The following is a 26,606-nucleotide window of genomic DNA, read 5'->3' as shown; positions in this document are numbered from 1 at the left end:
AAAAATGCTGGCCCGATACATTTCTCCGTACAAATTCTGTACACTTAAAAAACGAAAAGAAAAACAGATCCAAATATTAGATTTTTTTTATTATTTAATTTTGTATCATTTTTTGTTTTGTTTTCATTAGGGAATAACAGTTTGGTTATAAAATAACAGTCATAACTACATACACTGAGTTATAGTGTTCTGTATGGGATAACCCGTCTGATGCGGTTTCAGGTTTAGAGTGTGGACGCAGTTCTGCCTGCTGAAGATCCCTTTATTAACCCGTGATCTGGAGTAGAGATGGAGATGACCCCACACCATCATTAGCTGGAGAGCCCCATCCTCCCAGTCTGAAACACAGGGGGGCTGGGTCTGAGTTTACTTACTGCTCTGAGAGGAATTAATGATCCTCTGAGATCTCAGTCTGATCTCTAAATGATCTTTGAATGATCTTTGATCTATGTTTGATCTCTAAATTATCGTTGATTTTTTTTCCTGATCTCAGAATCATCTGTTTGATCTCAGTCTGATCTGTCTGGTCTCTGTATGATCTTTTTCTGATTTTTTTTCTGATCTCTGAATGATATTTCTGACCTCAATCTAATATTTGAATAATCTCTGAATGATCTCAGTCTAATCACTGAATGTTCTCAGTCTGATCTCTAAATGATCTTAGTCTGATCTCTGAATGATCTTTGATTTCAGAATGATGTGTTTGATCTCTAAACGATCTCTGAATGGTCTTGGTCTGATCTCAGATTTATCTCTGAATGATCTCAATCTGATCTCCAAATTATCTTTTTCTGATCTCTGAATGATCTCAGTTTGATCTCTGAATGATCTCAGTCTGATCTCTGGATGATCTCTGAATTCTCTCTAAATGATCTCAACCTGATCTCCAAATGATCTTTTCCTGATCTCTGAATGATCTTTGAGCTTTTTTTGATCTTTGAATGATCTGTCTGATCTCTGAATAATACCAGTATGATCTCTAAATGATCTCAGTATGATTTTAATCTGATCTCTGATCTCCTTTTTTATAATTAATTTGTATCTCAAAATAATGCATAAGTATTATTAATTATTAATATATATATTTGTTTGAGGTTGTAAATAGCGGCTATAAATTCATGTTATTTGGTCACAAATTCACATTGTTTCAAGAGCGTTAAAAGTTCTCATCTCACCAGGTTTCCTGCAGTGGTAAAGAAGTGTACGTTACCGACACAGCAGATCAGAGCAGATAAGGCTAGAGGTTACTAGATGTTATTTCTCTAATGGATTGTCAAAACTACTCAGACCCATCATCATCAACTCATCATTAACTCATCATCAACTCCAGCTTCAGAAACATGGTGATCATCTCCACTCCACTCAAATCCGGTTCTGCTGAAATGAGTGCATCTCGAGTGCATTAATCTATTTTACATACCTGTGTGTGTGTTAAACATTCACTCACGTACCTCTGACTGACTGTACAGTACCGAAAATCCTACGTATCGTTACGTTATTGCATACATTAACACGCGCAGAACTGACCCCTGCGGGAAGCACAGGAGAGTATTTTTGCCACAGTGATTATCGTTACCGACTAAACCCAGTCCTGCTACTGATACACCTGACTAATACTCCGATTATAAAACGTATAAATAAAAAAAATATAATAATAATAATAATAAACAGGACAGAGCGAAGAAGAACAAGATGCTCCTCGTACATCATTCATTTAAATAAGAAAAAACAATTAAGACAACAAGTAAAAGACATTAATTAGAATAATAGTCATTAACTGCTACAAATTGGGTTGGTTTTTTTTGTCTTAGTTTTTTTTTTTGTTTGTTTAGGTATAAAGGAAACGTTTGGCAATCCATAAAAATGTACATTTTCCCACCTTAAACCAAGTGTAGCTGATTGGTTGAGACCTGTTTGAGATACGCATCATGATTAGCTACATTTAAAGAGCAAAAGGGGGAGGGGTCTGTAACTTTAAGTACTGAATGGGGTTAAAATGTAGAATGTAAAATTTACAATGTAGACCTTGGTTTAGAAATTTACATTGTGAAACCAGCTCCAGCCCAGTTTAGAGCCCTTAATCACACTGAAGCTTGGTGTGATGGGTGCAAGTGATTTGGGACACAGCCCAAACAGAAACCATAAAATAAGAAGATGCAAGATGTAATTTGTTTTGGTACCATGAATGGTTTGATGCAGTTTGGGAGACGGCACATACAGCTCTAAAAATATAAATAAATTAAGAGACCACTTCTGTCACAAAATTATTTTTTTCTGATTTTGCTATTTATAGGAATATGTTTGAGAAAAATGAACATTGTTGTTTTATTCTATAAACTACAGACAACGTTTCTCCCAAATTTTTAATAAAAATATTGTAATTTAGAGCATTTACAATCAAAAATTGAGAAATGGCTGAAATAACAAAAAAAGATGCAGAGCTTTCAGATCTCAACAAGTACATATTCATAAAGTTTAAGCATTCAGAAATCAATATTTGGTGGAATAATCCTGGTTTTTATCACAATATTTTTATGCATTTTGGCATGTTCTCCTTCACCAGTCTTACACACTAATTTTGGATAACTTTATCCCTGCACTCCTGGTGCAAAAAGTCAAGCAGTTCAGCTTGGTTTGGTGGCTTGTGATCATCCATCTTTCTCTTGATTATATTCCAGAGGTTTTCAATTAGGTAAAATGAAAGAAACTAATTTTTTATGTGGTCTCTTAATTTTTTTCCAGAGCTGTATATTCATCAAGAATGGGCTGTGATTTGGGACGTGGGCCAGACACTGACTAGGACTGGTAACGCTAGAAGCTATTTGGGACACAGGCCAATTATTATTATTTTTTATTTTTTGGAATGAACTGGGTGTGGGTTATGATTCGGTCCAAACAGCTACCTTGCAGTAGATGCATTTTTTTGGGACACGACCAAACCGCTTGAAATGAACCAGGTTTGATTTGGGACATGGCCCACACAGTTAGCATTAACAAAACTGACGCAAACCAAAATTCTGTAATGAATCGGGTGCAACTCGGGCTGTGTCTCAAACATTAACCGTTAACTGAATGTGATTTGAGACACAGCCCTGAGGGGAAGCGAGTGGAGTAGAAGGGTAAAATAAACATTCAAGTAAAAGCGTAACGGGTTCATAAATATATAGCGTCTGTAAACAATCCAGTACAGCGTATCTAGTGTCCACTAATCTTGGCTATATTAACATTAAAAATATAAACAAAACAACAAAAATAAAGAGCAGATTAAAGAGAAATCAGAGCAGTCCTAAGTCAACGTTACCACAGTACGAACTGCAGGTGTAGTAGATGTAGTAGTGTGCTGCTATTCCCCCACACTAGCCTCCATGCTCCTTTAACTCCTCCCCCAATAGAAAGTGTGTGTGGAATCAATAATGCTTTATGTTGCTAAGAGTGAATGACACAGAATGTCTACCATTTAGTTTGCACATGCTAACTAATTACCGTGAGCTCGTCTCATAGCTAACTGGTGTTTACTGATCCGTATTCATTATTAGCTATGTTAGCATCTTTAGCTGAGCTGCTACTGTAACCGTGATGTACAGGAGTGTTTTGCATTGTAGTGCAGTTACAGCAGTGTGCTGTAGTGTATGGTTTGCAGTGGAGAGCTGTAGTAGAGCATTGTGGGAGTTGTAGTTCTTGCTGTAAGTGTAGTTTTATGCAGAAGCGTCAGGAAGCCACAGGGGTTCGTTCTGCTCCTGCTCCACGATGGCCATCACCTGAGTGCAGATAGAGGACAGAGGCCCACCCTGCACCACACCTACAATAATAACAACGACAATAAAAGAATATCTTAGAGCAATTTATAAATTAGTGTTTTTATTATAAGGGATTTAACATCACTATATGTTACAAACTGCATCTTTTGTGAGTTGTTTGTAATGTCTGTCTTGCATGAACTGCATCGCTTTATCATAGTGCTGGAGGGTATGTTCAAATATTTCTTAATCAGATTTTTATTTTTATTATGGTTTTACTGTACATCATATTTTTTGTTTGCTTGTTTTTTGGGGTTTTTTTTTAGCATGACTGGGCTTTTACATAGGATTGTCACATTCTACTGTCGGTAGTACATAAAATATAAAACATTAATCATTTCATAGTTTTTTCATACATTTTGCAGAATGAATCAGTGTAGCTGATTGGCTAAGACATGTCTGAGATATTAATCACGATTAGCTACATTTAGAGAGCAAAAAGGGAGAGGGGTCTGTAATTTTAAGTACTGAATAGGGTTAAGAACTGTGGAATGTACAATGTAGATTTAGAATTAGCTTTAGAATTTTAATATGTAAAACCAGTTCCAGCCCAGTTTAGGGCCCTTAATCACACTGAAGCTTGTTGTGATTGGTGCGAGTGATTTGGGACACAGCCCAAACTGAAACCATCAAATCGGTGAGATTTGGATTTAAATTTATTTTGGTACCATGAACGGTTTGATGCAGTTTGGGAAACAGCACATATATTTATTATGAACGATCTGCGATTTGGGACGTGGGCAAGACATTCACAAGGAATGGGTACACTAGAAGCTATTTGGGACACAGGCCATTTTTTTTTGGAATGAACTGGGTGTTATGATTCGGTCCGAACAGCTACCATGCATTAGATGCTACATTTCTAAATGTCAAAACAGTGTGTTTTGGGACGCGACCGGAACACTTGACATGAACCAGGTTTGGGATGTGGCCCACACAGTTACCATGAATAAAACAGGTGCAAACTAAAATTCTGTAAGGAATCAGGTACAATTCGGGGTGTGTCAAACATTAACCGTTAACTGAATGTGATTTGAGATTTTTAATTTTGCAGAATGAATGCTCTTTGAGCAGGTGTTTGTGCTACTGTTTCAGGCTGTTTTAGTTCTGTGTAGTTGAGTGGGCAGGGAAAAACGTCAGAATTTCAGCTCAGCTTCAGTGTGTGTGTGTGTGTGTGTGTGTTTGTGTGTATGTGTGATCAAGTGATGATAGAGGAATAATACCTGTGAAATATTTGCTGTATTCCTGCTCCATCTTCTGAGCTGCCTCAAACTGCTCCTTGGAATGTTTCTGAGACACTTTATCCCGCAGATACACCGGATCCTTCTGCTCCCTGCACACACACACACACACACACACAAAATGACAAGATTTAGGCTGGCCCAGGTGGACAATGATGCCCCTTACCCCCCTTTGTTCTGATCACTTTAATTAATTAGTATAAACCCCAGCAGCAGCAGCAGCAGGACACACTAATCACTCTCTAATCCACTCTACAGGCACTACAATACTACACACACACACACACACACACACACACACGCAGGTGTCTGAGGAGAAGGGCTTACTTGATCTGCTTTGCGTTTTTGTAGCGGATGAAGATGACGATGGGGTAAATGCTAACAGTGTGAAGTCTCTCGATGGCATGAGGAGCGATTTCAATCAAACAGTGACAATCCTGAGAGAGAGAGAGAGAGATGGGGAGGAGACATAAAAAACAGGAAATGAGAGAGAAAAAGGTGTAAGATAGAGAAAATCAAATAAAAAATAATGATAAAATAAACCCGTCATTATTGCAAAGCAATAAAATCTACTCAGGCACTAACAGAACCGCACTGTGTAGAATTCCCTTTGGTGTATTCAACTGAGTGAGTGGGACTGAGTGAGTGGGTGGGTCTGAGTGGGTGTGTCAGTATGAGGGTCTGAGTATTTGGGTTTAAGTGAGTGGGAGGGTCTGAGTGAGAGGGTGTGTCAGTATGAGGGTCTGGGTGGATGGGTCTTAGTGAGTGGGAGGGTCTGAGTGAGAGGGTGTGTCAGTATGAGGGTCTGGGTATTTGGGTCTAAGTGAGTGGAAGGGTCTGAGTGAGAGGGTGTGTCAGTATGAGGGTCTGGGTGGATGGGTCTTAGTGAGTGGGAGGGTCTGAGTGAGAGGGTGTGTCAGTATGAGGGTCTGAGTATTTGGGTCTAAGTGAGTGGGAGGGTCTGAGTGAGAGGGTGTGTCAGTATGAGGGTCTGGGTATTTGGGTCTAAGTGAGTGGAAGGGTCTGAGTGGGTGTGTCAGTATGAGGGTCTGAGTATTTGGGTCTAAGTGAGTGGGAGGGTCTGAGTGAGAGGGTGTATCAGTATGAGGGTCTGAGTATTTGGGTCTAAATGAGTGGGAGGGTCTGAGTGAGAGGGTGTGTCAGTATGAGGGTCTGGGTATTTGGGTCTAAGTGAGTGGAAGGGTCTGAGTGGGTGTGTCAGTATGAGGGTCTGAGTATTTGGGTCTAAGTGAGTGGGAGGGTCTGAGTGAGAGGGTGTATCAGTATGAGGGTCTGAGTATTTGGGTCTAAATGAGTGGGAGGGTCTGAGTGAGAGGGTGTGTCAGTATGAGGGTCTGGGTGGATGGGTCTAAGTGAGCAGGTGAAAGTGTAAAGAAGTGGGAAGGCAGGTATATGGTGTATATTTGCAGATAAAGCCACCAACCTTCTCTATGATTTCTTTAATGGAGGCCACAGTAGTGACGTCAAAGTGTCCACTCCTGCGTTTATAATCAATAAAGAGACAGTCCTTCACTCCGCGCTCTATCGCCTGCTGAGACGCCTTCATCACCTCTATAAACACAAACACACACACACACACACACACACACACACACACACACGTGTCAGTATTTTATTACTTTTAAATGGCTGTACTGAGATCAGTAAAGGGTGGTAACAGATGAGCGGTTTTACCCAGAAGGCAGCGGCAGTATTTCCCAGGAGCCTCTCTGACCAACATGTCTTTAATTGGTTCCACCAGTGGCCCTAGAACCAGCACCGGCCTACGATTGGTCGACTCCACCTTCTGGACTCGCTGATATGCTAGATTTAAACATTCTAAAAGCAAAAACACACAGCAAACCTCTCAATACAAAACATCAAAACAATATAATATTGTCATTTAAGATTTTTATGCATATTAAATGTCACTGACATAATGATAATACAATAACAAAGCAATTATACTCTTTAAAAGACAACACAATTAATCATAGATTGGTAAATATATATATATATATATATATATATATATATGATATTATTAAGGTCATTTCCATTTATTGTACAATAAGTACAATAAATACAATGATAATGTAATTATCTTGACCAGTCTAGTACAGCATATTTAGCGCATGCATACACACTTTAAACAAACAACTAAAAGTAAATACAGTAATCAGCAAAACAAATACAAAATATACTGCTTTCGTTTATTTAAAGTGTCGAAAATGTTGGCAATATTTTTTGTACGATATGATATGGCAGAAACGTAATGCCTAGCCTTAATCCCTGTCGGGAAAACTGTCCCTATATACATTAATGCTCAGAACTGAGCCATAAACCTTCTAAGTGGGAGAATGTAACTGTATTTTCCACTCTATAAGGCGGACTTAAAATGTTTTAATTTTCCCAAAAATGCCGGTGCACCTTATATATGAATTTTACCAGTCAGGTTGTAAGGAGCAGTAAAGCCACTCTGCTGAAGTGTAGTGTTAAGTGGGATGAATCGCCAGCTCACCCTCAGTGTAGGTTATAGAGTCGGTACTGATGGAGTCCGGAGCCGGGGCGTCTTTTCCATCTCGAGAGCCGCTGCGTCTGTGTTTGAGTTTCCGTCTGAAGAAAGAGCGGCGAGCTGCAGCCGACACGGTTTTACCATCGTCTTTACCTTCAGTTACACTGCAGCGCCGAGGAAACTCCTGATCCATCCTACACACACACACACACACACACACACACACACACACACACACACGGTTCCAGCATAATATGAATTTGTTCATTGTATCAATTTTCTACCCTACCATTTTTTTTCTAATTTTTATTTCTAATTTTTTTCCCCATTTTCTCCCCAATTTACACAGCCAATTACCCAACCCACTCACTAGGACTCGCCCTATCACTAGTAATGCCCCAACACAACAGGAGGGTGAAGACCAACATGTGTCCGATACATGTGAAGTCAGCCACCGCTTCTTTTCGAGCTGCAGCTGATGCAGCATTGCCGAGTAGCATCACAGCGCACTTGGAGGAAAGCGCAGCGACTCGGTTCTGATACATCAGCTCACAGACGCCCTGTGCTGTGGACATCACCCTAGGAGTGATGTGGGAAGAGAGTGCCATCTACCCACCCAGAGGAAGTGAGGCCAATTGTGCTCCCTCTGAGCGCCGGAAGCTTGATGGCAAAGCTGCATGAGCGGGGGTTAGAACCTGCGACCTCCTGCTCATAGTGGGAGCGTTCTAGACCGCTGGACCACTCAGCGCCCCTACCCTACCATTTTTGACCATATTCGAATGGATATTTCTCCAGATTCCCACTAAAGACTGTTTCTGTGTGTTCTAATGGTGAATGTGTTGGGATGACTAAGATGTGTGTAGATGACTACGGAGAGCTAGCTTGCTAGGATAAAGTACAGCTTCTAAACATGGTGGAGGGTCTTGCACCTACAACTCAGTCAGCCCTTTTCAACCAAAAGAACTCTGAATCTCATCAGGCTTATATGAACCTTGGCGTTTTAAGCGAACCAGCCTGTGTTTCCACCAGTTTTAGAGAAATCAAGAATACATCATCAGCGTTGCAAAGGCTTTAGGTTTGTGATAAAAACCTACCGTATTTTTCGCACTATAAGGCACACATAAAATCCTTTCATTTTCCCAAAAATCGTCAGTGCGCCTTATAATCCGCCAGCACTGAGACTGGAGCTGTATTAGCATTAGCTGCTAACTACACTAAGCACTTGCTCTTTTACCAGTCAAAGGTGAGTATTATCGGCCTGTAGCTTGCTGCTAACCCCGGCTAGCACTGCAGGAGCAGTATTAGCATTACCCGCTAACCGCACTAACCCTTTGGCCGTTCAGAGCTGAGCATTATCGGACTGTAGTCTGTATTTTTACAGAACCGCGAGCTAATATCGCCCTGGCTTACCGGGAAACATTCAGGGTTGTTCAGTGTAGTACTGTTGGGCATCATTAGCCACAAACCGCAGGTAGCCTTAGTGGGAATCTGCAAATCTAAACTTACTGTAAATAAACGAAAGCACTTTACTCACACAAATAAACAGTTTTTAGGAGAAAAATCTGTGTAGATTAACATCCAGCGCTAATTCGACTTTAAAAGAAAATGGTAACTTAGCTTTACAGGTCAGAAAACATGGAGACACCCCTGTTCCTTACTAGTGTTGTATAATGCGCCTTATAATCCAGTGCGCTTTGTGTATAAAAACAGACCAGAAAATAGATATTTAATGACAGTGCGCCTTACAGTGCGAAAAATACAGCATTATTCTTTGGTTTCAGCTGGGAATTAATTTTTCAGGTTCCAGAACGGTTTAAAATTAGGTGCTCAAACCGGAACAGATGTCCAAACATGGTGGAGGTAGTTTCACACACTGATACAGTAATTAAGTCTACCATAGTGAACAACAAAAGACTCCTCTTATACACTGACAACAACTGATATTTTGGATGCAGATCAGAAACGTACTGTAGATTAATGATGGTAATAAAGGACTAATACTGTCTGTCCTTCATTATGGTGTAAATAAATTATTTAGTGACTTACAGAACCACTATTATTTCAGACTCACATGTATTTGCTGGGAACTTGTCCTCGTGCCAGTTTTTGGGCGTTCTCGTCCAACTGCCACGCCAGCCAGTATCCGAAGTTTCCGCTAGGCAGTGTGTCGTCAACGTAGAGGATGTCATCCTTCTTAAAGCTCAGCTCCTGCTCCGACTCGCCCACGCGATCATACAGCGCTCTACAGGATCAATCAGTATTTATTATGTTACTTTTATAATCTATTACATAATAAATACAATATTTTTTGTTGGTCTTGATAAAAAAATAATACACTACACAAAGGCTAATGCAGTGCCACTCAAAGATTAGACCACACCTCCAAAACAACAACTTAGGAGGACAAAAGATAAATCCTTCTCAACTTTAAAAGGAAGTCATTTTTGAGCATTTCTATTGGTATTTTGATCATTTAATTATAATACAATTTAAAGAACTACTAACCAATTCAGTGCCCAGCTGCATAAAACACCTTAACTTTAAGTAAAAAAACGGAAGGAAAAAAGTGTGTTGCATAAAATTCCTAAGATGATTCACTTAACTAGGAAAAACGTTAAGGGATTTACTGCAGTCACTGAGAGTTTACGGCAGTTCCACTGTAGCCATGACAACCACTCATTAACCAAAACAGCCTTTTACAGAACACCACTCTTAAAGAGCCAGTGTTGCTAATTAAGAGATTTTGTCGCTAGATTTAGCGAGTTTTGAGAACTATTTAACGTATTATTTAAATGTGAACATGTATAAACAGTAAAGTTTCACCTTTTTTACGTTTAGTTTATTCACGTTTTTAACGGTCACTCTTTCTTGATGAATTAATAAAGGCTAAAGCTGCTCATTAATCTCAAAAACTCATAAAGTCACATTCTCAGTTATTCACGAGTTATGGTGAGGTTTTGACTACATTAAATAATTCTAAAGGAATAGACTGTTAAGAGACTTTATGAAACACTTAAGAAACTTCAGTACTTAAAGGAATTTAAGGATTTTTATGACGAGCTCTGTTAAAAAAAACCCTTAGATAACACTTAAGGCATTGTGTTTGAACTCTTGACCAGTACACACCCACACACACACTCCTGCACACACCCACACTCCTGCAGTACCTGACGTAGAACCCGTCCCCCAGTGTGTTCCTGATGCGTCTCCAGTCCTCAGGGCGGCTCTGCACTCGAAACGTAACCGTCTCCGCCGGCTTCAGCATCTCCACGTACGCCTCCTCCACCGTCCTGCCCCTCATACTGACCGAGCAGAACTGACCACACACACACACACAGCACAGCTTTAATATACCGCACACACAAGAATACACTACTGCAACAAAATTCATGTTAAAGCCTTAAGTAATACAAATATAGCAGTTTCAAAAATTCAGTAGAATCTACACTCTTGTGTCTATTTTGTAAACTGTAAACAATACTGTGATTTTTATATATAACAAAAATAATGCAACAAAAACGTAACATAAAAAATAATGTAATGAAGCAAAACAAAACTATCACAACTGTAAAGTGCATACTTAGTGCATGCATAGACCGAACTATTTTTCGGACTATAAGGTGCACTTCACCTCAATGTACTCAAAGTTTAAATAAAGGTTAATTTATAATCCAGTGCGTCTTGTGTATGAATTTTACCAGTCAAGTATTAAGGAGCAGTAAAGCCACTCCACTGAAGTACAGAGTTATACAGGAGTTTCTGTTTAGTTCTTCAGCACCGAGACTCAATACTGGAGCAGCACTAGCATTAGCCGCTAACCGTATTTAGAACTAAAAATGATTAGGTTAATAGGGGTGCCCAAACTTTTTCATATGACTGTAAGTAACATCCAGTATGCATTATATTTTCTATGCCTCCTTACGTGCATCATATTCCATTTTTTTTCTGCACCACCAGTATGAATCTTATTTTTAGCAGCTTTCCTGTAATAATCTTTACCTCCAGTATGAAGTCTCCAGGCTGCAGACCGTCAGCGCCCCCTGCAGGGCTCTTCTCTTCCAGAGTCTCCACATAGATCCCAGTCAGGTTTCCTCCACAGACCTTCACTCCCAGATCCACCTGACCTTTCCTCACAGTCACCTGCCTCGGCTCCACGTGCCTCCCGCCCTCGCTCCAGCCCCTGACCAATCACAGCCGCAGAAACCAAGAGTCACAACCAATCCCATTTCCTAGTGGGCTCTTACAGAGCTGTATGTTCTTATGAGGTGATTATTAAAACGTTAAAACATTTTACATGTGTAAACGTGTGTGTGTGTATGCGTTTGTATACAGTACCGGACGGAGCTGCCGGGGCTGGTGGCCGGGGTGGTGTTTTTGGACGGGGGCGTCATGGTTCCCTCGTCCTGCTCGCTGAGTGTGTCGATGGTGGAGCGAGCGTCAGGAGTTCCAGCACCACTACCCACAGGAGTAGAGCAGGAGCTCACAGACTCCATCCTGGAGCTGAGAACACACACACACACACACACACACACACTTAATCAGCATATGCTATAGGCACTAGGGCTGGGTATGGTTATTATAGAAATTGATACAGATCCAATACTTTGAATTTAATACCAATACCCAAACAATACTTTTTCGATATATTTTTCTCTTAATAGTAACAAAAAAAAACAAAACGCGAATATTATTCTCAGACAATGTTTTTATTTACCAGCCGATATGACTAATCTCATTCTCATACTGTCACACTGAGAGGTGACGAGCAAGAGAGAGAAAGGGATGGGATCACTGAGACAGAGTGAGTGAGTGAGTGAGAGTAAGACAACAAGAGAGAAAAAAAGAAACAGAATGAGAGGAAGAGAGACAGTGAGTGAGATAGACAAAGTAAGAGAGAGAGACCGAGCGAGTGAGAGAGAGAGACAGAGCCTAAGGGAGAGACAGTGAGCGAGACAGAGCGAATGAGAGAGACAGAGCGAGAAAGAGACACAGAGCGTGAGCGAGAGAGAGACAGAGTGAGTGAGAGAGAGACAGAGCAAGAAAGAGAGACAAAGCGAGAGAGGAACAGAGCAAGAGAGAGAAAGAGAGACAGAGCGTGAGAGAGAGAGACAGAAAGAGAGAGAGAAAGAGACAGAGCGAGTGAGAGAGAGACAGCACGAGAAAGAGAGACAGCAAGAGAGACAGAGCAGGTAAGAGACAGAGCAAGTGAGAGGGTCAGAGCGAGTCAGAGAGAGAGAGAGCGTAAAACAGAAAAAGAGAGACAGAGTGAGAAAGAGGGTCAGAGCGAGTGAGAGAGAGAGAAAGAACGTGAGAGAGAACTGAACTGAGAGAGACGGCAAAAGAGAGAGTCAGAGCATGTGAGGGAGTGAGAGAGCGAGAGAGAAAAAGAGAGACAGAACGAGAGAAAGAGTGAGAGAAACAGTGCAAGAGAGACAGACAGAGAGAAAGCGAGAGTCAGAGCGAATGAGAGACAGACTCTCTGGACTACAGAAACATATTAGGCCTATTGGCACCGTGTCTAAAGCCAGGCATTAGCTGTAGAGCAGTGGAGGAACTGTGTTTCTGAAAGGATGGAGCTCTATCCAATACTTTTGGACTATATTAGGAATAGTCCAACATCCTGACCTCACTAACACTCTTGTGGCCGAATTCAATCAAATTCTCACAGCAATGCTCCAAAAAATAGTAGAAAGAAGCAGAAAAATCTAGTACCTGCTGCGAGAGTGGTTTCCAGGCTGGTACATGTGTGGGTTGTACTGGGCCAGTATAGTGATGGTGTCGCACTGCTGACCAATAATGAGACGAGCCTGCTGCTCCGTAGCGTTCCTCAGGTTTATACCATTAACCTACAGACACAGACACAAAAACAAACACTTTTATATTACTGAAACTATAGATAAAATGTGCTAAATACATAAAAAATATATTTCAGCCTCAATAGTTAGCAAGGAAAAATTTGAAGGTGATAATCTATAGACATTAAGGCCTAATTCCATTTATTTTTTCTACCTCTATCCCTTGTTTTCAAGTGTACCCCTTCCCCTTGGAACAGAGAAAATTGTTTATCAAAAAATTTAGATTTTACCAAATTGAAAACCTCTGGAATATAATCAAGAGGAGGATGATCACAAGCCATCAAACCAAATTGAACTGCTTAATTTTGGCACCGGAAGTGGCATAAAAATCCAAAAGCGGTGTGTAAGACTGGTGGAGGAGAACATGCCAAGATGCATGAAAACTGTGATTAAAAACCAGGGTTACTGTACCAAACTAGTAAAACTTCACTACAAAGATCGTAAAGAAAAATCATAAATTATCATACATTTTTTAACAAAAAAAAAAAAATTCTAATTTGCAGGTACACAGGTCAAATGATATACAGATCAAAGATCCAGATCTACAGTACCAATCAAAAGTTTGGACATACCTCGTTCAATTCAATGTTTTTTTGTAATTTCTTTATTTAATTTATTTTTTACATTGCAGATTATATATTTAATATTTAAGAAATTAAAGCATTAAGGAGTTGGGTATTGATCTTCAGGTATGATCTATAAGTATTATTCTTCAGGTTTAGGGTGTCCTACCTCCAGCAGCTGATCTCCAAACTCCAGGTGGTGGCGCTGAGCAATGCTGCCTCCTGTAACCTTCGACACAAAAATCCCACCGTTCTCTCCACCCACAATGGAGATACCCAGTGGCTCCGCCCCTTTGGGAATGGTGACGCTACGTGGCTCCTCAATATAGGGCCTATTAACAGAAAATACACAAATGCCATTATTATTTACATAAAACCCACCTACTCTAGAACACCAATCAAGGCTAAACTGAACTTAGCAGCTGAAGCAACTTGGTGAGGGACTTTGGAAGCGAGGATAAAAAAAATGCTAAAAGCTAACACTAGCCAAACAGGTCAAGCACCATACGAAGAAGAGTAAACCAAAGGAAGTGCCATTGAGGGCATTATCAGGGTTGCCAGGGCTGGTTTAGCTTTTAGCTTAGCAGCTATTTAGCACTCACTGAGCATAGGGAAGCTGGTAAAATTAGCTGTTTCAAAGCAACTAAAAACTAACTGCAGCAAAAAAACAAAACAATAAATAAAATCATACAACATTCATGTTACAGTGTGAAAAACAAGACTGAGCTATGTTATGCAACATACAGTGGTGTGAAAAAAAATACTTATACATAAACAACAACTTAAATATGCAATGCATTTTATGACAATATCATTTAAACAGAAATGTGAGTTCAAAAGTAGTACAGATTAAGTGGTAAAGAAAGAGTAAAGGAGTGGGTTCTTGGAACAAGCACAAAAAAACCTAATAAAACCAAAATCCTTCAGAAACACACAGAACAGTGAGGGTTAACTGTGTCTCTGCTCAGACAGACAGGAGTGCATGTTCAGACTCTTTCTGTTCCGTTCTCCGTGCAGCAGAACCAACCTCAGGTTCCGTAGAGAGGAGAACCTCAGGTGTGAAGCTCGAGGCAGTCTGACGTATGATCTGTTACGGTTTTGAGGTCTGGAGGAGCGAACGGGGGGAGAGAGAGAGAGAGAAAGAGAGAGAAAGAGAGAGAGAGGAAACACAGACAGGCTGGAGAAACCAGGACAGGAGAGATGGATCAGGAGGAAACCTACAAAGCCTACAGGGAGCCTTTCCATACATACACACACACAAACACACACACACACACACACACACACTTACACAGATCATCTTTAGCATTGGTGTGTGTGTGTGGGAGGAAGATGTCGATGTATTTTTTTTTATTTTTTTATGTAATTTGTTTAGGAATAAATTTTAGCTCTCTGGTTCCCCCTAAAGAGCCAACAGGCACTTGCAGGACATAACATTATCCGTATTTTTTGCACTACATGGCACACCAGATTATAATGCGCATTATGTGTCACTAGTAAGGAACAGGGGTGTAGCCATGTTTTCCTTCTAATTCAGCAGGTCTCGCCGCTAGGTGGTGGTGTTGAGTAACTAAGTTATGTAAAGCTAAGCTAAGTAAACAAAACTGTGGGTACAGAGTGGTCCAGCGGTCTAAAGCTCTGCCACTATGAGCGGGAGGTCACAGGTTGGAACCCCCGCTCATGCAGCTTTGCCATCAAGCTGCCGGTGCTCAGAGGGAGCACAATTGGCCCTGCTCCCTCCTGGTGGGTAGATGGCGCTCTCTCCCCACATCACTCCCAAAACACAGGGCGTCAGTGAGCTGATGTACTGGAACCGAGCCGTTGCGCTTTCCTCCAGCAGCTCAAACAGAAGCGGTGGCTGACATCACATGTATCGGAGGAAGCATGCATCACTAGTGATAGAGGGAGTGCTTATGAGTGGGTTGGGTAACTGGCCATGTAAATAGGGGGGGGGGGGGGGGGGGGAGTAAACAAAACTTTAATTCTTGGAAAAAAAAATATTTTAAATTCAAACGAGTGCTGAATAATAATCTACACAGATTTCTCTTCGGAGAACTGTTTATTTGGGTGAGTAAAGCCCTTCAGATTATTTACAGTAAGCTTAGATTTCCAGATTTCCACTAAGGCTAAGTGCAGCAGCATTAGCATTACCAGCTAACAGTAAATGCCGCCTGACAGTGCTACACTGAGAAAGTGTTCTGGTAAGGCATGGCGATATTAGCTAGCGATTTGTCCCACGTAGGTTATTTTAACTTGGTAAACACGCAGACAACAGTCCAATATACCTAACTCTGACCGGCAAAAGAGCTAACGCTTAGCGCGGTTAGTGGCTAATGATAATGCTGCTCCAGCAGTGCTAGTCGGGGTTAGCAGCAGGCTGATAGCAGGCTGATAATATTCACCTCTGAACAGTGAAAGAGCTAGCGCTTAGCATGGTTAGTGGCTAATGCTAATGCCGCTCCAGCCTTAGTGCTCGAGAACTAAACAGAAACTTCTGTATAACGCTGTACTTCAGTGGAGGGGCTTTACTGCTCCTTACAACCGGACTGGTAAAATTCATACATAAAACGCACCTGATTATAAGACACACTGAAGTTTATAACTTTAATGAATCAGCAGGTCTTGATTAGGATAAACCAGCAGTGTTAAAGAGGGTTTGTGCCTAAATATATAGCATTTGTTTTATGTAAAATGCTAGGGCTGTAGTGCAACATCTACTGGCAGAAATCACACAGTGCTCCTTTAAGTTTGTGTGAACAGTAGTGAACAATAAAAATATATTTAATTTGTGTTGGTGTGCTTTATTTAGTTAGATTCAGATTTAGTTTGATTAATCTTTGCTAAGAAACACACACAAACACACTTGAAGAAACAGCAATAAAGGGATAGCAAGGGATAAAATGGACGTGTTTTGCTCTACCTCTCTTTCCGCCGGTCTCCAGTTGGTGCAGGGCTAACAGATAGCCTGGGCTGAGTGGCGAGGGAGCCGTGTGATTGGCTGCTGGTAAAGGACGCTGCGTCCAAACTGAGAGGAGAAAGAGGCGGAGTCACGAGGCTCGGACTGCTACCCTCAGACTGAGAACCTGAAAAAAGGGGGGGAAAATGAGCTGGTTAACCTGGTTTTGACTGGTCATTTCTGTCTGCATGTTTCCCTGACCAGAAGCAGAACAAAACTGCCTCGGAGTTGGACAAAAAAGTGTACACATGTAATTATATAAATTGAACTTATTTAGACAATGACTGTTTTAAAAAGTAGAATTAGATTAGAAATAAGCAATTATTTTGCATATATTAAAGTGTGTTTGGTTCCTACCTCTGTCTGAACCCTGAGTAGAGCGGGTGTAGCGAGGCGTAGAGGGGATTTTAATGCGTTCAGTCCGATACTGAGACAACCCTGCATAAAGAACAAAAAAAACTAGAGTTCATAGAGCAGAGCAGGAAACAAAGGGCCTTTTACATCACATTCAATTATGTGGACAGAAAAAATGCACAATTTAATATCAGACAAAGAAACACTGAGTAAATATAAAAAACACTTTTTAAATTATAATTTTATTTATTAAAAAACAAAAATTAACCAAACCAACACCTATCCATGTGTGAAAAAGTGTTCGCCCCCTAAACCTAATAACTTGCTTGAGCACCCTTGTCGGCAACAACTACAATCAAGCTTTACCGACAACAGCAAGTTGTCCAAGCCCTAAAGCAGCAAAGCAGCTCCAGACCATAACACTACCACCAGCATGTTTTACATTCAGTAAATGTCCTGGGAAGGTTCACTACTGTTCCATGTTTTCTCCATTTGTGAATAATAGCTCTTACTGTGATCTGCTGGAGTCCCAAAGCCTTAGAAATGACTTTGTAACCTTTTCAAGACTAATAGATGCTTCATGTTGTCAGACAGGTTCTATTTAATTGATTTATTGATTTTAAAGGTCTGGCAGTCATCAGACCTTGTTGTGGACAGTAGTGAAATTGAACTCAGCTTTCTAAAACGTGTGATTAATCACATGGGGCAAACACTTTTTCCACACAAGAGTAGATTGGTTTGGATATTTTTTTCCCTTAATAATTGAAATTATCATTTAAAAAGTGCTTTTTATATTTACTCAGGTTATCTTTGTCTGATATTAAAGTTTGTTTGATTTCTAACCCTGTTTACAAAGAATAGCGTGCAAAAAAAACATGCTTGACTTGTTGTTCTTATCCATTATTACATCCTGAATAATGACTCTTAGTGAACTGAGCAGACAAGTCAACACCCTATTGCTTTTATCGCTAATAAGTGCTTGTGCATATGAGGGTGAAGAGAGCAGAGAAACAGAAAAGAATGGACATTCATGAAAGCTGTGGAGCTTTTAGCCCAATTTACAAAAAACAGATAACTTTGAATGTTCTATGTTAAAAGTTGGTGCTACACAAAACCATCAGGGCACACACACCTTGCCTGGCACTGGATGGTAAAGAGTGTGTGTTGTGGTGAATGCGGGAGCGTGATGACTGCTCAGACGGATCAGCCGAACGCTTGTGGGTCAGATCCAAACTCAGGCGACCCTGATGCTGAGGACTGAGAGAGAGAAAAACAGAGAAAGAGAAAAAAATCTATCAATCAATTAATGAACCTTTATTTTCACTCGGAATACATTGAGGGTACCCCTCATTTTCAATGTAGCCGAGCCTTTACAAAATTAAAGGGTCTGAAAAATAACAAGCAAACAATATAAGATTTAATTAAGAAGAAATAATTCAGAATAAAATGATATACAGACAGGCTAAAGTGTAAAGCAATAAAACAAAGTGATAGATAATTAGAATAATAAAATATAATCACAATTAAAGAAAATAGAGGATTAAAATAGCACCAAAAATATAAAAAAGGTAACTGATGGAACTAAAATAAATAAATAATAGTATTAAGTTAAGAAAGTAAAAAATAACAGGACAAAATAAATAAAATAAAAAGGTAAAAGGCCAAAAGTAAAAGCATTAAATAAATAAAAAAACGAAAAGGCTTAAAAGGTAAAATAAAAAAAATTATAAATAAAAAGACAAAATAAATAAAAGAAAGAAAGAAAGAAAGAAAAAGAGACTTATACCATAAACAAACCTAATTTTGTTCACATATGTATACTGTATGTGTGTGCATACTAACAATGACTTGGCAAAAGTCATGGGACAACACTATGTACACTGATTATAAAATGTTACCACAGGTGACAGCTTGGAAACACCCACACCTTGTGAGTAACACTGAACCCAAGTACTCAAGTCAAGGTGATTTGTTGGAGGTCTGATTGGGGGTGCAGATGGATAATGGGACATTCCATTTCCAAATTGTGTGGGAATTTAACATTCCTCAATTTACAGGGTCACATGTGTACCAGGAATACATTATAGAAGGCATTATTACCACCCACAGTGCAGAGGATGGGAAAGATGGTGACCGGCAGCCTCTGACTAGAATTGTCTGTGTGAACAGACAAGCAACTCTGGCAGAAATCCCATCCAAGTTCAATGCGGGAGACCCCACACATACCAGTGTATCTCAAAAAATGAAACTATAATTGGAAAGTTACTTTATTTTATATTCGGTTCAAAATGTAAAAGTCCTATTTTATTTACAGCTCTGGAAAAAAAATAAGGAGAGTTTTTGAGTTTTTGATTTTACCAAATTGAAAAGCTTTAGAATATAATCAAGAGGAAGATGAATGATCAGAAGCCATCAAACCAAGCTGGACTGCTTGAATGGTTGCACCAGGAGTAAGGGCATAAAGTTATCCAAAAGCAGTGTGTAAGACTGGTGGAGGAGAACATGCCAAGATGCATGAAAACTGTGCTTAAAAAACAGGGTTATTCCACCAAATATTGATTTAGGAACTCTTAAAACTTTATGAATATGAACTAGTTTTCTTTGCATTATTTGAGATTTGATAGTTCTGTATCTTTTTTTGTTATTTCAGCCATTTTTCATTTTCTGCAAATAAATGCTCTAAATGTCAAAAAAATCGGGAATTTGGAAAAATGTCCGTAGTATGTACCTGGTGTGAGTGTGCTGGTGGCCCGGTGCAGGTGGGCTGTTATTAGTGACCCAGTGGCTCCAGGCAGTGTAAACTGGCTTCCTCATCACAGTGGTGAAAGCAGGGCAGGGAGAGAGGCCTCTGTGTGGAGGATCTGGATTAAACACAAAAAATATATTACTCAGAAGGTCCTGATGGTGGTCCTCAGCACAGTTTTAATGCAAAACAACAAACTGGATTAAGACACACTCCTTTAAATTAATGCCTGGCTCAACTTCAACATCTACCTTGGTCTGTCATTGGTCAGACCTTAAGACTTTATATTTTGGTGTGAACCACAATAGAAGGTGTGCAAGGTGTCCGGAGCAAAGGACCACAATTTTGTCTGACCAAAAGTGAAGAGGTGGTCTTGGTATGGATCTACTGAACTGTGGTTTTGTTTGTATTCAGTGTGAACACACTACTCTACGTGGCTCAGGCTTTTAGACCAATTACATGAAGTTAAGGCACGCTATCATCACCCATTAAAAAATAGAAGAAAAAGAAGTGGTGTTGTGCCGAAATCAAACTCCTGTTGTGGTGGAGCGTCACGCAGCAGTATGGGTACAATAGTTTAAACTGATGATTCTGTATCTACTGTAACTGTAGAATAATCCTTATTTATAAACAGAAATAAAAGCCATCAGAGGGGAATATGTTAGGCTACAATCATTCTGCTGTGAGACACGCCTGCGCTTTAAGAAAGTCTAACCATAATTAACAATAAACTAAGTGACAAGTGAACCCCAGTGTGAGCAGCGCCACCTGGTGTCTGGCTGTACTGACGTGTGGGTGAGGGTGGGTGGTGTCCCGGTGGAAAGAAGCCCATGCTGTGTCTCTGAGAGCGCTGAGAAGAGAAATCAGGACATGCCTCCTCGTGCCCCTGAAACACAAAGCAGCAATATAGTAGTCTACAATATTGCAATCTGGAGATCTGTAGTGTGTAATATCTGGTTTGCAGTATGCAGTGCACCACCTGGATTGGGGATCTACAGTGAGTAGTATGTAGTGTGTAGTATTTAGTATGCAGGGCATTTCTCTGCAGTATTTGTGTATGAACTGGTGGTGTAGTGTGTAGTATGCAGTACCTGTAGTGGTACTGGAATCTGCAGTGGTAGAGTGTGTAGCATACCGTGTGTAGTGTGCAGTACCTGTAGTGGTATTGGGATCTGTAGTGGTGTAGTGTGTAGTATACAGTGTGTAGTATGCAGTGTGCAGTACCTGTAGTGGTATTGGGATCTGTAGTGGTGTAGTGTGTAGTATACAGTGTGTAGTATGCAGTATGCAGTACCTGTAGTGGTATTGGGATCTGTAGTGGTGTAGTGTGTAGTATACAGTGTGTAGTATGCAGTATGCAGTACCTGTAGTGGTATTGGGATCTGTAGTGGTGTAGTGTGTAGTATACAGTGTGTAGTATGCAGTATGCAGTACCTGTAGTGGTATTGGGATCTGTAGTGGTGTAGTGTGTAGTATACAGTGTGTAGTATGCAGTATGCAGTACCTGTAGTGGTATTGGGATCTGTAGTGGTGTAGTGTGTAGTATACATTGTGGAGTGTGTAGTATGCAGTACCTGTAGTGGTATTGGGATCTGTAGTGGTGTAAGGGAACGCCGTTGCGTGGGCAGCGAATTAGACTTGGCTTTCCTAATTTCCAACTCATCCGCCCCATGCCGCATCACTTCCTCATCACATGACCTTGTGGGGGTGGGCTTTCCAGGCTCTGCTGAGTTCTGTCGCTGCAGCAGGTTTCCATTCCGGTCGAATCCTTCGCCCCCCTGCTCACCCCTCCCTCCGGGCGTGGCAGGAGGCGTGCTGGTGGTGATGGTAGAATCGGAGGCGGAGCTTCCTTGCTGTTTGTGTTTGAACTTAAAAGAGTCGCTGCGCTTGGGCGGCTCTGGGGGGCTCTGCAGCGCCCCCTCTGGTCTGGAGCCAGTGTGTTTTAGGGCATGAGCTAGAGAAACGTATTCCAGCTTCGAGGGCGTTTCCGGACGCTTAAAAATGTCCGCGTCAAAAATAGACTTGCGTTTCTTTGGGGTCTTGAAGATGGAAAGAGGCGGAGCGTTCTCTGGTGCTACCACGGCTCCCGCCATTACCTTCGGCCAGGTGCCGCCGCTGTGCTTCTGAGGTGCGATTCCCTTTTCCAGCACCGCTTCTACGCTGATGCCGTCACCGGCTGCTATGGGGTGAAAGGTGAGGGGGCGTTTGGAGGGGTCCGGCCGCTGGTAGCAGAGTTCATGGTAAGGTTCTGTGGGGCATGGTGGTGTTCCCCGCTGGCTGCAGTAAACATCGCTCTGGGCTGAGCTGCCACTGGTGAGTGGCTGGCTCCTGCAGTTCCGGGTGTGCACCTCCAGAGGGGTCCCTTTCCCATTAGAACCATGCTCACACTCTCGTACGCTTTCGTTCAGACTGAGACCACACACACTGTGAGGGAAGAACTGTGGATGGAAAACAACAACAAATTAATCAGTAATCAAATTCATTACATAGAAGTTTTGGGATACCTCAGTACAATAAGTGAATGTATTAATAAGGAGAGGCACATTTCTAAATCAACATATATAACATACCAACACCTTAGTAGAGTTGCACGGTGTACCGAAGGTTCGATTCTTTTTCGATACTACGTCATCGCAAACGATTCGGTTCTTTAGCGTTCGATGCTTTCGATACTGTATGTAGCCCAGTCACTAGCTTCAAATGAGTCAAATTAGTAGGCGCGATTTGATTCAGTTCATAAGAAAACTGATTCACACCGCAGCATTCGGTGTGGCAGGATTCAGATAAACTTAGTGTTCTGAACAAATGAATCGATTCAAGCGCAAGCCAGCAGAGCAGCAGCGAGTGTAGAATGGCGACGGCTAAAATAACAGATGTCTCTCGTCCGCGACTTGTGGACAAAACGGGCGCGAGGAGTGAAGTGTGGGAAAATAGTCTGAGATGTAGGCATCTGCTTTTTATTTATATTTTTATTTTTAAATAAAATAACGAAAACTGAAAGTGAAACTAAACTACTTTATTTATTAGCGCTGTTTTCACTCCCGCAGTTGTACAGCGGGGGTGTTGTGCTGATTCTGTCCGCGAAGCAGGAGTCGGATTCAGTAGCGGATTCGGCACAAGCGCGGCGGCACCTCGCGCTCCGCGGTGTTAGTTGTAAGCGCTCGCGCTAGCCGCAAAATACGACAGAAAACACTGAGGGAGCTGCAGACTAGAATGTGGGACTAGAATATGAGCATGAGGAGATAAAAGAGAACCTTTACCTGTGAGTAGCTCACATCAGAACACGCAAATCTCTCTCTCTCTCACTCTCGCTGTGTCTCTTTCTCTGTTTCTCTCTCTCTCGCACGTGAACGCCTCCGCGTTTGACCTGCAGCACTGTGTTTAGCTGTTCTTAAAAATCATTTTAATTAAATAATAGTTCTATGCTTCTATGTTACAGTGTTATTTAACATAATTCTGATCATATTTCGCTCATTCATTTAGCAGACAAGCACCCTGATCTCTACAAAGAGCTGAGAAGTCGACAGGTTAGTGGAGTTAGTCAAGATACACTCTGTCTGTAGCTTTACTAAGATTTACTAGCGGCTGCTTATTAAAAACGGTAAACGGTTGATTAATAAAACGGAGCAGTGAGTGTTAAAATTAACATAACATTGTAATGTTCTTCTGTCTCTTTATTTTCCTTATTCAGAACTTAACTTCTGCCCACCCGTCAGGTTCACATAGTCAGGCTACCATTACCTCTGGTTTTAGTTTTAGTTTTTAGGAAGTGTTGTTTCATTTTAGAATAAAAACGTTTGCACCTATTGTTCAGTGTTCAATCCAGTTCAGTCAAAAATAAACATTTTATGTTCAGATATTTTTATTGTTTTTTTTTTCTTCCAAGTATCGTTTTGGTATCGAGAATCGTGATACTACAGTTGGTATCGGTATCGAAGTCAAAATTTTGGTATCGTGACAACCCTACACCTTAGTATCCACCTAAAAAACCTTCCCAACCAACACCTATACCATAGCAACCACATAGCTACTTTTAAGAAATCAACATATATAATATACCATATTTTTTGCACTGTAAGACGCCCTTAAAATCCTTTCATTTCCATAAAAAAAATCACCAGTGTGCCTTAGTGATAGCAAGAGGTGCGTCTTATGTATTAATTCTACCATACTTGTTTTAAGGAGCAGTAAAGCCACTCCACTGAAGTACAGCGTTATACAGGAGTTTCAGTTTAGTTCTCCAGCACCGAGGCTGGAGTAGCATTAGTATTAGCTGCTAACCATGCTAGCTAAGCGCTAGCTCTTTCGCCATTCAGAGGTGAGTATTATCAGCCTGTAACCTGCTGCTAACCCCGGCTAGCACTGCTGGAGCAGCATTAGCATTAGTTGCTAAACGTGCTAGCTAAGTGCTAGCTATTTTGCTGTTACATACATAGCGACAGCCTGGTTGTTTGCTAGTGTCATATAATGCACCTTATAATCTGGTGCTCCGTATAGTGCGACAAATACGGTACCAACACCTTAGTAACCACCAAAAAACCTAAGAAACCAATAACGAAACACTTTAGCAAGCACATTTACTAATATATCAACATATATCATATATTAACACCGTAGTACACCTAAAAAACCTGTGTCATAGCAACCCTTTAGCAAGCCACTTAGCAGCATCTTAGCAACCAACACAAACAACTTTCCTGTTGTAAAGCAGTATTGCCCAAATTAAAATAATAACCGGTATAATGCAATGGCTAAATGTTGAATACTATAGCTGAATCATAGTGAAAATAAATGCAAATTCTTTCCAGGGCCCTAGAAGTTTAGCTGTCAAGATGTAGTTTTGCATTGGTTCACCAATAGGAAACACAAATGGAAGGCATAATACAAATAATCGTCAGATCAGTCAACTACTAAATTAGTCATTAGTTGCAACCATAGAAAATGAAGTCTGAATCTCCTTACAGAAAGTTATTGCACTTAATGGTAATGCATACACTGTCTACCAGATTTCTGAGAAGATTTTAAAAACTTGTTTTTTAAAGCACGTTATTAAATTAATGGAGTAATACAGTACATGAAGATCATCATCATCATTATGAAGAGACACGTGTAGGATCACTGGTGTACAGGAACAGTGGTTGTAGGTAAAGAGGACATGCTGACCTTCATGACGGAGAGAGACAAAGCCTCTCTGCAGTTCCTCAGCAGAGCCTCACACTCACTCAGAGTCTTATTATCCACAGCTATTCCATTAATCTGCACAAAAAAAGAAACATGGAGATTAATTCTCGCCCCTCAGTCCTTAAATCAGCCCATATACATGCAAATTTTAACAGCCAGAGCTGAGCTAATTAAACCTGCAGGACGTCAAACACTGAGGAGTGCAGTTCAGACAGAGATTAGGAATCCAATCAGAAAGAGCCGCAGACTGAAAACTCAAGTTTCTATTCTTAAACTCTTCAGTTTTAATACAGTTACAGTCACACACCATGCACTTAAAGAGGTGCTAGATTAAGTCTGCTATCCTGATGACAATACAAAAAGCAAGTCATGCAGAAAAAGACCAGTAAAATGGATCTAGTGTACAGAAATAGGTGTAGCGTAGCCAATGAAATCCGCAAAGCAAATTGATGTTGTAAAGTGCAGTGTAGCGGCAATAAAGGGCATAGTGGAGCTGCGATAATGGTAGAACTGTAGCCACAGTATTGTCTGCAGTATAGCTGTTGTAATAGCCACAGATTAGTCATGATAATGGATGTAGTGTAGCCATGGTATTTGCCACAAAATAGCCATGATAATGGTCGCAGTGTAGCTAAAGTAATGGCCGGAGTGTAGCCAAAGTAATGGGCGTAGTTTAACCAAGATAATGTCCGCAGTCTAGCCAAAGTAATGGGCCTAGTTTAACCAAGATAATGGCTGTAGTGTAGGCAAAGTAATGGATGTAGTGTAGCCATGATAATGGCCATAGTCTAGCCAAAGTAATGGGGGTAGTTTAACCAAGATACTGACCGTAGTCTAGCCAAAGCAATGGGGGTAGTTTTACCAAGATAATGACCATAGTGTAGCCAAAGTAATGGCCGTAGTTTAACCAAGATAATGGTCATAGTGTAGCCAAAGTAATGGGCGTAGTTGAACCAAGATACTGACCGTAGTCTAGCCAAAGTAATGGGAGTAGTTTAACCAAGATAATGGCCGAAGTCTAGCCAAAGTAATGGGGGTAGTTTAACCAAGATACTGACCGTAGTCTAGCCAAAGTAATGGGGGTAGTTTTACCAAGATAATGACTGTAGTGTAGCCAAAGTAATGGGCGTAGTTTAACCAAGATAATGGCCGTAGTCTAGCCAAAGTAATGGGGGTAGTTTAACCAAGATACTGACCGTAGTCTAGCCAAAGTAATGGGGGTAGTTTTACCAAGATAATGACTGTAGTGTAGCCAAAGTAATGGACGTAGTTTAACCAAGATAATGGCCGTAGTCTAGCCAAAGTAATGGGCGTAGTTTAACCAAGATAATGGCCGTAGCCTAGCCAAAGTAATGGGCGTAGTTTAACCAAGATACTGACTGTAGTCTAGCCAAAGTAACG

At 40.8% G+C, this 26,606-nt stretch overlaps 1 protein-coding gene across 2 annotated transcripts in view; it reads right to left on the bottom strand.

Annotated features, from left to right (window-relative positions):
- Nucleotides 1-484: 484 nt before the first annotated feature.
- Nucleotides 485-26,606, bottom strand: part of LOC103044799 (disks large homolog 5) — a 55,475-nt gene continuing 29,353 nt past the window's right edge. Inside the window, exons 15-34 of one of the 2 annotated variants that reach the window (XM_049464505.1) lie at nucleotides 25,188-25,280; nucleotides 21,599-22,462; nucleotides 20,814-20,910; nucleotides 20,010-20,142; nucleotides 18,414-18,538; nucleotides 17,285-17,365; nucleotides 16,892-17,054; nucleotides 14,999-15,076; nucleotides 14,141-14,303; nucleotides 13,266-13,399; nucleotides 11,889-12,053; nucleotides 11,553-11,733; nucleotides 10,721-10,869; nucleotides 9,625-9,795; nucleotides 7,560-7,747; nucleotides 6,734-6,877; nucleotides 6,483-6,610; nucleotides 5,366-5,475; nucleotides 5,021-5,130; nucleotides 485-3,799 (exon numbers count right to left, since the gene is read on the bottom strand). In XM_049464505.1, the coding sequence (XP_049320462.1) occupies nucleotides 3,696-3,799; nucleotides 5,021-5,130; nucleotides 5,366-5,475; nucleotides 6,483-6,610; nucleotides 6,734-6,877; nucleotides 7,560-7,747; nucleotides 9,625-9,795; nucleotides 10,721-10,869; nucleotides 11,553-11,733; nucleotides 11,889-12,053; nucleotides 13,266-13,399; nucleotides 14,141-14,303; nucleotides 14,999-15,076; nucleotides 16,892-17,054; nucleotides 17,285-17,365; nucleotides 18,414-18,538; nucleotides 20,010-20,142; nucleotides 20,814-20,910; nucleotides 21,599-22,462; nucleotides 25,188-25,280 (3,381 nt within the window). In that variant the 3' untranslated portion in view covers nucleotides 485-3,695. The remainder of the gene's footprint in view (nucleotides 3,800-5,020; nucleotides 5,131-5,365; nucleotides 5,476-6,482; nucleotides 6,611-6,733; nucleotides 6,878-7,559; nucleotides 7,748-9,624; nucleotides 9,796-10,720; nucleotides 10,870-11,552; nucleotides 11,734-11,888; nucleotides 12,054-13,265; nucleotides 13,400-14,140; nucleotides 14,304-14,998; nucleotides 15,077-16,891; nucleotides 17,055-17,284; nucleotides 17,366-18,413; nucleotides 18,539-20,009; nucleotides 20,143-20,813; nucleotides 20,911-21,598; nucleotides 22,463-25,187; nucleotides 25,281-26,606) is intronic. The other variant, XM_049464506.1, reaches the window with a different exon arrangement.

This window comes from Astyanax mexicanus, chromosome 15 (assembly GCF_023375975.1).
Source record: "Astyanax mexicanus isolate ESR-SI-001 chromosome 15, AstMex3_surface, whole genome shotgun sequence".
NCBI lineage: Eukaryota > Metazoa > Chordata > Actinopteri > Characiformes > Acestrorhamphidae > Astyanax > Astyanax mexicanus.
The sequence above is the reverse complement of the archived record's forward strand: the minus strand, read 5'-3'. Positions and strand labels throughout refer to the sequence as shown.